The sequence below is a fragment of the Medicago truncatula genome, chromosome 3 (assembly GCF_003473485.1).
Source record: "Medicago truncatula cultivar Jemalong A17 chromosome 3, MtrunA17r5.0-ANR, whole genome shotgun sequence".
In the NCBI taxonomy this organism is placed as follows: Eukaryota; Viridiplantae; Streptophyta; class Magnoliopsida; order Fabales; family Fabaceae; genus Medicago; species Medicago truncatula.
In genome coordinates, this window is record NC_053044.1 from 10927411 (window position 1) to 10939394 (window position 11984).

General features: G+C 33.4%; 1 protein-coding gene across 1 annotated transcript; it reads left to right on the top strand.

The window, feature by feature from the left end:
- Positions 1-9688: 9688 nt before the first annotated feature.
- LOC11409793 (probable protein phosphatase 2C 43) lies at positions 9689-11334 on the top strand. Its single transcript, XM_003599346.3, has 4 exons — positions 9689-9926; positions 10041-10405; positions 10495-10734; positions 10921-11334. The coding sequence occupies exons 1-4, from the start codon at positions 9689-9691 to the stop codon at positions 11332-11334; spliced, it is 1257 nt and encodes a 418-aa protein (XP_003599394.3).
- The last annotated feature ends 650 nt before the right edge of the window (positions 11335-11984 follow it).

The following is an 11984-nucleotide window of genomic DNA, read 5'->3' on the forward strand; positions in this document are numbered from 1 at the left end:
CATTAGGTTTCATTACCAATAAGGGTTCGCTCTTGAATCAAAACGTGCGACACAGATCGCACAAACACTCAATGCACTCCAATCTGGAAGTGCTCACGAGGCGAGGGTTCCTACTCGCCATGGCGAGTACCAGACAAAAACCAAACTAAAGCTGTTCTGGGTTTAATCTTGTCCTACATTCATCCCTAATCATTACTAGGTATGTTCAAGCACTCAAAGGCACTCAAGGTCCAACTAAAAAGTCGAAAATGCAAAATCTAACAAGTTCTCTGCCTTAGCTCGCTATGGCGAGTAAGGTTGCTCGCTATGGTGAGCTGAACCAAAAGAACTCGCGAGGCGAAGGGAAGGGCTCGCGTGGCGAGCGATGAAGTTCATCACTTGCGAGGCGAGATTCATAGCTCGCCATGGCGAGCGATGAATGTCGCTACGGCCAGACTTGGTATTTTCACAAAAATCCGATGATTATCAGGGTTCTAAGCCTAATATTGATTCCAAAGTTTGTCCTAAACATTATCTAAGGTCCAGGAACACTTTCTATACCAATTTAATCAATTCCTACCGTTTAATCATTAATCCTAGGGATTTGACCTAGTTTTCGTTTCCTCCAATTCAATCATAAAGCTTGCTAATTAATCATCAGAATTACAATCAATTAGTATTACTAAGTTATTAGTCTCACCCTTACTTGGTTATGAAGAAATCGCAGCTCTCTCTTTGATCTTCTCTCTTCTAAGCTTTTTCTCCCTTTTCCAAAAGTTTTCACGTACAATCGTTTTTCTAACAATTAGGTCTTCTCCTATTTATATCTCTTCCTAATAACTTATCTTATCTCACTTTCTCCCCCAAAACTCTCTAAAATCTCAAAATAACCCTTAACTAAATATCTTATATTATTTTCAAATCTTTATTTTATTTAACAATAAAATAAATCCCTTAATCTTATCAAATCTTCCAAAACTCATAACTTATCACAATATCAACCAAACCATCACGATAGTCGTAAATCATTCAAATCATACCAAAATCATGCATATATTATATAATTATAATATAATCGCCTAAACTCGATTAAATAAACAATTAACGAAGGTGGGCGTTACACCAGACCTTAACCAGGCAGTGGAAAATGATTTTACTGTTGGCCTTGACCTCAATATGAGTTCTGAAATAAGAAGAAGTCAGAGAGAATTTGATTTGAACGAAGAACCATACTTTACAGAGAATAATCCTCCTGAAGATGACGATGACACAAATACAGAAGTGAATGATGAAGCAATCCCAAATTCCATTTTCAATTCTACTGGTACCATACTTCTTCTCTTATTGCTTTAAAATTAGAATGTAGTTCAAATTACACCACTTTAATTAAGTGATGCTTCTTTCCAATCCCTGCCATTCCTTTACTCGTTCTTTCATCCACACAAGAGGGCGCTTTTTTTATGCTTATTATTTCTTTTAATACGTTCCATTCCATATTTATGAATTAATTCACTACTTCTATACCATTGCAAATAGCTAGCCTCTGAAGTTGCTTCTATTATTGATTTAATTTAATGTTACTCTAATTTTTTTTATTAGGAGATATAAATGAAGCACAAATTGATGATAGCAGCAAGCGACGTAAATTTTTAACCACTGAAGAAAGAAAATCAGTATCTCGTCTCTTGTTGCAATCTAGTGTGAATGGAAAATTAAAGAAAGGTACAACAAAAATGATTTCTTCACTGTATCCGGTTTCCATAAGAGTTATCCAACATATTTGGAAGCAACTAAAGGACGTCGGTGATGTGTCTCATAAAAAGACAAAAAATTGTGGACGTAAGAGAGTTCAAATCGACCACACTCAATTCCGCAATGTTCCTTTATCAAAAAGGACTACTTTAAGATCTTTATCTTGTGCATTGAATATAAGCAAGTCCTCATTGGCAAGACTTCTTAACCACGGAACTATAAGGCGTCACTCTAATGCCATAAAACCATTTTTGAAAGAAGAAAACAAGATCTCTCGATTGAACTTTTGTTTGTCAATGCTTGAACGTGGTAGCATACCGCATAATCCAACTTTCACAGCTATGCATAACATTGTTCATATCGATGAGAAATGGTTCTACATTACCAAGAAGTCCATGCATTATTATTTGCTACCAGATGAGGAGGAACCATTGCGCACTTGCAAGAGCAAAAATTTCATTGCAAAAGTAATGTTTTTGGTTGCTGTAGCCCGCCCGAGATTTGATGCAAAAGGGAATGAAGTATTTTCAGGAAAAATCGGTGTTTTCCCTTTTGTCACTCAAGAGCCAGCTAAAAGAAACAGTGTTAATAGAGCTGCAGGGACACTAGAAACAAAACCAATAACTTCGGTAACCAAAGAAGTTAGTAGAACTTTTTTAATTGAAAAGGTTCTACCTGCCATCAGAGAAAAGTGGCCAAAAGATTGTGTACGGGATCCGATTTTTATTCAACAAGATAATGCCAGAACTCACATTGATCACAACGATGCAGAATTTTGTGAAGCGGCTAAATTAGGTGGATTTGATATTCGCTTAATGTGTCAACCTCCAAATTCTCCTGATCTAAATGTCTTAGACCTTGGGTTTTTTAGTGCGATTCAGTCATTACAATACAAGGAAGCTGCAAAAACTATTGATGAACTTGTGAGTGCTGTGGAGCGTTCATTTGAAGCTTTTTCTGCTGTTCAATCTAATCGCGTATTTTTAACCTTGCAATCATGCATGATTGAAATAATGAAGACAAGAGGTTCAAACAATTACAAAATTCCACATATTAAGAAAGCAATATTACAAAGAGAAGGTCAACTCCCTACACAAATGAAATGTGACCCATCTATTGTGGAAGATGTTTTACAATCTTTGAGAAATGATTCTAATTGATGCCTATAGTGATCGGGTTGTGATCACATTATCTTTAATTATGTGTTTTTTGCTTCATTTCAATTTCTAATGTTACTTTTGCTTCATTTTGATGAAAAAATTCAGCATATCGTATATAGTCATCTTTTTTGTTTCATTGTCAAACATTTGCTAATAACTTGATTAAACAATGACAATTCATATGCTAATACTAACGTTGATGGGCAAGCTTGATATTAGAAATAAAAAACAGTTCATTTTCTCAAATTCATAGATGAGATCAATACCACTCTAATGAACTGAAACATAACAATGTTTAGTCAAAGAAAAACAAAATGAAATGCATGATATGTAAAAATAAATTCCCCAGCAGCTGCTGCACTTGAACTTCTCATACAATCTCAACTTTTCTCCACTTGACATCCTCAGTACCAGGTTGGGAGAATGATTTCTAACATCTGCCTCACAACTTGATTCAATTCGGGTTCCAGATACAGCTTTTCACCATCATCACATGGAAACTTGTTTAAATCAAAGTCACGTGGAGTATTTTTCTCAACTAGAAGAGCAACTTTTTTCTCCTCTTCATTTTGCAGCGCACTTGAGTTGATTAAGGAAGTATTGGAATTTTTATCACTCTATTTTTTTCGTGAGCAAAGTCTTTTCTTGAGAAGTCTAATGAACAACAAAGGAGCACTTTTCCAATTTATTTATACCACTGTTTAGACTTTAGAAGAAGCACCATTGTTATTAATGAATGGGACGGTGGCACAGAGAATTGAAAATTATTTAAGAGGAGTATGTGCTTTGGAAAATAAAACTAATTTTGAAAAGTAGCCAATTTCTGTTAAGGGTAAATTGGGAAAAATTTAATTAATGAGGTATAGATATTATAAAACGACTTATATTTTGGGACAAATTTTTTAAAAAAAAGACTACTTATAATAAGGGACGGAGGGAGTAAGATTAAAGAGTAAGGGAATTTTCTATTGGTCATCGATATTTGTGACTGCATGAATTAATGAGATCTCTAATTTCATATATTCAATCTTGTTCTAATTTATTATGTTGTTGATTTTGTTATATGGACAGAGATTGAAGTGGAAGAGCCAGAGGCAAGGACTTGTGATTCTCAAAGTCATAGCTTCAAAGGAGTATGTTGGATTAAACACAATTGTGCTAATGTGGGCTTAACATAGGGTTTTACTGGAGGACATTGTCATGGCTTCCGTCGCAGATGTTTTGCTCTAAACCTTGTTAAAAAAATATGAGAATATTGTATGAGAGATGATGGTTCCATCACCTTTTGTAATTATGTTTACAAAAGGTAAAGAAGCAAAAAGGTTGTAGCGGAGACACCTTCAGACCCTCAGACAGATAGTCAATATGTCGCTGCTGAGAGTCAACAAAATCGGGAGAGTCAACAAGCTCAAGAAGCTTTTTTTAATGAACAAACTAAGAGTATAGTCAGAGTATTGGGAACTTTTGTTGCTCATATTGTGAAGGAGAAGACTGTTGAAGATGCACAGGAGGTTCTAGAGTTCACTGAAGCTATTCAAAGCTCAGCTGGTGTTGAAGTTGGTGAGATGCTAAAGAATACAATGCAGGTGAAGAGGGAGCCCATGCTCAGAATTTGTTGCTTTAGATGTTGGATTCTCAGAGGTAATGTTTCTCGTAGTTCTCTCTCAGACCCTATCAACCTTGACCCAACTTCACCTACATATAACACTGCTAATCTAGATGATATACCCTTAAGTAGAGTCTAAAAAAATCTAGATAAAGCTTTATCCCCATCACTGCCCACCCAAGCCTAAGTCTAATAACTTCAAAGACAAAGAGTTTGATTCTTTCTTTGTTAAACCTATCCAAGATGTAGATCCTTAGGGAGACACTATAGTTTGTCCTCCTTATTTAGATGTAGATGCTAGGATAGAGAATCTGTCTAAGCAGAAAGAGAAGGTTCTCTCTAGATTAGTACAGACTCAAGCTTATCAGTCAGCCTTTCCTTCCCAATCATCAACCAGTGATTCACCTGTTATTGATAATCTGTCACAACATTTAGATGGTGAATTACCTGATTATCAACCAAACTCAAAAATAACCTCTGATACAGCACCTGATTTTTCTGTTCCAGAAATCCAACAACAACCTGAAGCCCAACTACAAATGGCCTCTGAAACTTGTACTGCATTAGTTATTCATCCAGACTTCAAGCCAAACTCTCCCTTAGAATCACATTTTGAAACCTCATCTTCTGATCATTTTGAATCAACTGAACATTCAACCTCTGATGCTAGCATTTCAGTATTAGAAGACTAAACATATGTTGTTCAACCTATCAATGCTGTAAAACCTGAGAATACCTTAGAAAATGCATTTGATACCTTGCTCAATAAATCCTCTGTTCTTGAACCTCTTGTCAAACCAATTCTTGATATATCTAACATGGATATATTAGATTCTGATGAGGAAGATGAACATGTTACTCATATTGACAAAGATTTAGGTTCTTTATTAGCACCTGTATCCATTTTAGAACCTGAACTAGACACATCCTCATCTTCCACTTCTCAAAATTTTCAAGATACCCAATCCAACTTCACCTCAACGAATCAATGTTCCACCACCTCCCACCATTTTACTTCAATCTACCTTTCTGAGAGAGGACTGTGAGAACATTTTTAAGGATCTGATGCAACTTGTCAAGATAAGGAAGGATCCAATCCACTCTGAAAACTATGAAGGCAAGTGGATTTCTTTAAGAGAAGTTGTTGAGAGAGTCTTCAATGATTTGAAAATATTATCAGTGGAAGCTCAGAATCAGTCACTCAACAACTGGTTTAAAGAAGTCGTCAGAAGTATGGAAGTTGTGGAAGTCAGAAGGAACATATTATATATCTCAGACTCACCCTTATTCCTAGATCTCTCCTCCATTATTACTCATTCTATCAAAGAGGATCTGGATACTTCTTGGTTGACTCAAGTGTATGTCATGCCTCAAATACCAGTTCATGAAAAGTTGAAGAAGCAAGATCATGAGAAAGACAAAAGGGTTGAGAAGCTTCAGCAAGAGCTGTTTGAACAAAAGATGATTTCTGAAGCTTTGAAGAAACAAATGGCTGGTATGAAAGAAGAGCAGAAAGCTCGCGAAGAAGCTCAAGCTAGGAGATCAGAAGCTTTGAAAGAAACTGTGAAGAAGCAACCATAAGATATCAAGGCTATGATGGCAGACATGATGGCCATGATGAAACAGCAACAACAGTAGAAACCTTAGATTGCATACCTTAATTTCTGTTGTTTATTTATTTTTTTCTATGCTTCTGATGCTTAAGTTTCCACAACTCGAACATCCTGGTCCTTATTTAAACTGTTTAAATTATAAGCTAATACAAAGCTCTTAAATCTGATAAAATAATCATACACTATAAAATTGTTTATCTAACCATTACCAAGAGTTTTTTTTTGGGTACAACCAATACCAAAAGTTTTATTCTTGAGTGTATAAACTTAGGGTTGAGAGTTTTGATTTATTGTGCAAATAAGATTGGTTTGTTTGATTTAGATGGTTGACGACCATTAAGGGTCCATTTGTTATAGCTTTTTTCAGAAGAAAAAAAATATCATTTAAAAAAAAAAATTAAAAGTTTTGCATCCGTTTGTTACAATTTTTAAAAAAAAATCAGAATCTAAAAACAGCTTCAAATGAGAAGGTGTTAAGAGCAACTTTACAAAAAGTAGATTTTTTTTAGAGGAGAGAGAAAATATTATTTTAAACATTGAACTAATTTTGTAACAAAAATCCCTTTTATATAGTTGTATCCAAACAAACTGAATTATTTGTTTAAAAAATGATTTTTATTATGGTAAACAAACACAAAATAGATTCTGATTTTTCATTTTTTTTTAGGGAAGATTATGATTTTTCATAAATCTCTAAATTATAATCTCTAAATTGTTTCAGGTCAAAATCACTGTTATTTTAATCCGTAACAAACGGGCTATAAAAGGGGTTTTTCGTTACAAAATTAGTTCAATTTTTAGGGCCCGTTTGTTACATATTAAAATAAAAGTTGATTTTGACATAAAATAATTTAGAGATTATATTTTAGAGATTTTATAAAAAATCAGAATCTATTTTGCGTTTGTTTAGCGTAATAAAAATCACTTTTTTTAAACAAGTAATCTAGTTTGTTTAGATACAACTATATAAAAGGGATTTTTTGTTACAAAATTAGTTCAATCTTTTAAACAATATTTTCTCTCTCCTCTAAGTGTCTGTTTGGGCTCACGTTTTTCTCCTCAAAACGTGCTTTTTCTTTGCCAAACGTGGTTTTCAACTTTTTTGTTTTGTTTGGGTACAATAAAAGTGCATCCATGTTTTGGTGCAAAACGCTGGTGGGGATGATGCTGAAATTCCTAGCTTCCACGGCAAAGCAAAATTAAGTTTGGATTTCAATTTTAGGGATTGATACACTTTACCAAATTACCCATAACTTTCTTCTCCATCTCATCAGATCTTGCACTCCAACCACCTGCACTCCAACCACCTGCTTATTGCATTTTCCTTTGAAACTCACAACCACAAATCTGAAACCATTAAAGGTATTAATTTGCCTTTGATTGTTGCTTGTTGAACGGAGGAATGGAATAAATTCAGACGGAGGAAGAAGAAAAGGTATTGAGAGGACGAGCATGTTACAGAAGAATAAACATGTAATATATAAGAATGGGTGGAGCTGTGGAGGTGAGAGTTCATTTTTTTTCTTTTTTTAAGGAAGGAAGGATGGAGGTGAGAGTTGAAATGAGGTCAATTTCTTCAAAAAAAATAAAAATAAAAATGAAATGAGGTCAATTACCACTATATGTATTTTTTATTAATTAGAGGTTCTAGAGAATTCTTATTTGGTTTTCTTTCAAATTTATTTTATTAACATTATTTTAAAATGAATATTAAAAAATAATTCAATTGAATCTACCAAAATAATAATAATAATAATAATTCAATTGATAAAAATATATCCAAAAAAATCTTATAAATTTTCTTAAAAAAATCTTTTATAAATAAATACTTAAAATGAATTTGTGAACCAATACAAATCCATTTATGATTTTAGATAAGTCAAGAATAAGATATTTACTTTTAAATACAATTAAAAGGATAGTTTGGTCATTATAAATTCAAAATCAATTTTGATTCAAACTATCCAAACAACGTCAACTCATAAGAATTACTTTTAGTAAAGTGTATCCAAACATAAATCAATTCATATTCAACTGACTTTTAACCAAAATCAATTCTCTCAAACTCAATTCTATCAAAATCAATTCTCGTCACCGCCATATCAAACACACACTAAAAAAAACTATTTTTTGAGAAGCTGCTCTTAACAGCTTCTCATTTGAAGCTGTTTTTAGATTATTTTTAGATTCTGATTATATTAAAAAGTTGTAACAAACAAATGCAAAACTCTCAAAAGTGATTATTTTTTTAAAATAAGTGATTTTTTTCTTAAAAAAGCTATAACAACCATATTTTCTCTCACCTCTAAAAAAATCTATTTTTTGAGAAGTTGCTCTTAACAACTTCTCATTTGAAGTTGTTTTTAGATATTTTTTAATTTCTGATTTTTTAAAAAAGTTGTAACAAACGGATGCAAAACTCTTAAAAGTGATTATATTTTTTTTAAAAGTGACTTTTTCTTAAAAAAAAAAAAACTATAACAAACGGGTTCTAAGATTCTTTGAATCCCATCTATCTTTTTATTGGGTTAATATAGGTTTGCTACTATTTTTTTTTTTAAGAAGTTAAATTAGCCCATCCAAATTAAATTTTCTACTAATTATTATATAAAAGAATCCTTATTGAAGAGAAATATTAACCATTCATGTTACTATTGCATCGGATGAGCGGAGTTTCTAAAAATTAAAATTGTTAAAATCTTATTTGTGATCTATAGTTTTTAGTTTTCATAAACAAGTATTTATGTAATAAAAGAATTCAAGTGACTTATTTTTTTTTTTTAATGGCAAATAATAAAAGAATTCAAGTGACTAATTTTTTTTTAATGGCAAATGTTAGTATATAGAAGTTATGTTAGTATTTTTGTCTCCTTTGCCATGATTCAAACTTGGACCTTTTATACCTTAACTCCTTTAATCCCAAGTGAGCCATCCATCTCCCATTGACTCATACTTTCATGATAGGAAAATAATTAGAAATTAAAGAAAATGAAGGAAGAAAAATTAAGGTCCAAAACTTTCATACGCTATAATAACATAAAAGTTCTGTTAAATCATTCCCTTCAATCAAATCATCCTACGAAGCACGAACACTCCTCCAATTAGGCGTGTCGTGCCCGACACCGACACTTGTATTTACACTAAAATATGTGACTTTTTCAAATTATTAGTTGTGTCGGCGTGTCAGTGTCCGTGTCGTGTCCGGTGTCCGTGTTCGTATCCGTGCTTCATAGAAATCATCTTATGTAGAAATGTGTGGTCAATATATCACATAGAAACGTTTCCTTCAATTTTCCTTTTCCCGCCAATTCATAATATTGCAATGACAAAGTTAGTTAAATTCTGTTAGGTTTCTGTTTAGAATATTTAGTTTTCTGTTGTCAGTTAGTTGATATACACACACACACACACATACATATATATATAGAATATTCATTCCTTCAATCACATTCACAATTTTTCATACTTTAAATCATCATTCACAATCAAGATCACTCTATTTTTCTTTTCCAATCACATTTTCTTTTCCTTCAAAGATGCATTCTTGGCTTGAAAATATAGTTAATCTATACAGGAACATGAGGAATGACAACTTTGCTTTATTCGACGAAGACCCTCTCGGGAGATCGATTAATCTACAAAGCCATTGCTATGGAGAATTTTCCAGTGCTGTTGTTCAAGCCAATACTACTATGGAAGATCAAAGCCAAATTGAAGTTGCCTCTAACAATGCACTCTTTCTTGGAATTTACGATGGCCATGGTGGCACCCAAGCTTCCCGGTTCATCTGTGAACATCTCTTCAAAAATCTATTGAGTGAGTATCTTTCTTTGATAAAAAAGTTTATTTCTTTTTATTAATCTTTGAACTTTTTTTATTGGTTTGAGAATTAACGGTATTTTTATTTTATGTTATGTGTTTACATTATAGGGTTTGCTAATGATAATGAGAATGATATAACTGAAGCTACCCTGAGAAATGCTGTTTCTGCTACTGAAGAGGGTTTTTTGGATTTTGCAAAAATGAATTATATGCATCAGCCAAATCTTGGATATGTTGGTTCATGCTGTCTTGCTGGAATTATATGGAAAGAGACACTACATGTTGCAAATCTTGGAGATTCGCGGGTTGTAATTGGTACTATGGTTAATAAAAAGATCCGTGCTGAGCAGTTAACAAGAGATCACAATTGTAATGATGAAGCTATTAGAGAAGAACTCAGGGCAATGCATCCTGATGATCCTAACGTTGTGATAAATGATAATGGATCGTGGCGTGTTAAAGGCTTCATTACGGTAATTTTTTGTTTTTCTTTTAATCAATTTAGATAGAGTTATTGTTTGATTTGATATTGGTTGTAATGTTTTCTTGTATATTGATTTAGGTTAGTAGAGCTATTGGTGATGCATATCTGAAGAGGTCTGAATTTACTTTGCGCGAATCATTCCCCAAATTGGAAATAGTTCCGGAACCCTTTACAAGAGGTGTGCTATCAGCAGAACCAGAGATGCATACTAGAGTTTTAACAGATAATGATCAGTTTATTATATTTGCTTCTGATGGACTTTGGGATTTCTTGTCAAATAAAAAAGCTGCTGAAATTGTTCGAAAGAATCCTAGAAATGTATGTATATATCTATAACTTGTTCTTTTCTTGATTTTTCCATTCACATTGAGAAGAAACACGAAGACTTATTTAGCCTTTAGAAAATGAAAATAAGTCTTCGTGTTTTTTGATTGACGACAATTTGAGTCTTTACAGTTATATTTGCAGGCTTTTAATTTAATTATTCTGTGGTGGATTTTGCAGGGAATTGCGAAAAGGCTTCTGAGTACCGCTCTAGCGGTAGCTGCTAAAAGAAGGAAGGTTACCTATAGGAAGATTCAGGCCGCTGCTACGGGACGCAACAATGTGAGCCGGAGGTCTTTTCATGATGATATAAGTGTGATTGTGGTGTTCTTGGACAAAACGTCGTTTCCGAGGCAGCCTGTACTTAATTTGTCCTACACAGGCTCATCTGACAGGCCTGTACAATCAGATTTTGCACAATTTGGATTAACCACTTCAAGGCTGGATTCAATGAGGCATCGGAGTCTGAAGGATATTATCCAGTTTGAATCAGGTTCATCACATGCATCTAGCTCTCAAGGCCCTCGGACTCCTCTGGCTCTGAACCCTCAAACCCTTGAGGGCGAGAGTTCTCGGGCTCAGAGCAATCGGTAGAATCTCAAACAGTGGTTTTTCCTCAGTTTTACGTATCATGAAATTTTAATAAGTGTTCTGGAGTTTGTGACACAAAGGATTATGTCTGATATGTAGCAAAAAAACTTGTATGGTTCTGCTTTGTTTTGGAAATGAAAGTTCAAAAGTATTCTGAAATGTTGCATAGTGTTTTTACATTACTCTAAATTAAATTTCATGGTTTCGTTCACTCTTAATTAATTTGATTCAACATTTGATTCTACATGGTAATAAGGATATTCTTAAATAGCAAGAAGAGTTTGTTGCTAGCTTTTTTAACAAGAATTTGTTCTAGCTAGCATTCCTTCTTTCTCAAATTCATGTATAAATATTTACAGCATAAACTATGATTAAATGTGGATTCTATGTGCTCATAAATGGCTCTGAACCCTTAAATTCCTTTGCATGAATCAATAGCCATGTTATTAATCCAGTTAGTGCTAAAGATTGTCAAAACTACACATCTATTATATGGCCTCAAGGGAATGATTTTTATTATTAATCAATAGCCATGTTATGTGGTTCCATTATAGGGCATGCTAAAGATAATTAGAATGATATAACTGAAGCTACCCTGAGGAATGCAGTTTTTGCTACTGAAGAGGGTTGTTTGGATTTTGTAAAAACGAATT

What these genes read in the sequence shown, in the direction of transcription:
- LOC11409793 (XM_003599346.3), top strand. Translation starts at nt 9,689, where the DNA reads ATGAGGAATGACAACTTTGCTTTATTCGACGAAGACCCTCTCGGGAGA. An exon ending in GTGTTAAAGGCTTCATTACG is followed by an intron (nt 10,406 to 10,494) that starts GTAATTTTTTGT and finishes ATATTGATTTAG; the next exon opens with GTTAGTAGAGCTATTGGTGA. An exon ending in TTCGAAAGAATCCTAGAAAT is followed by an intron (nt 10,735 to 10,920) that starts GTATGTATATAT and finishes TGGATTTTGCAG; the next exon opens with GGAATTGCGAAAAGGCTTCT.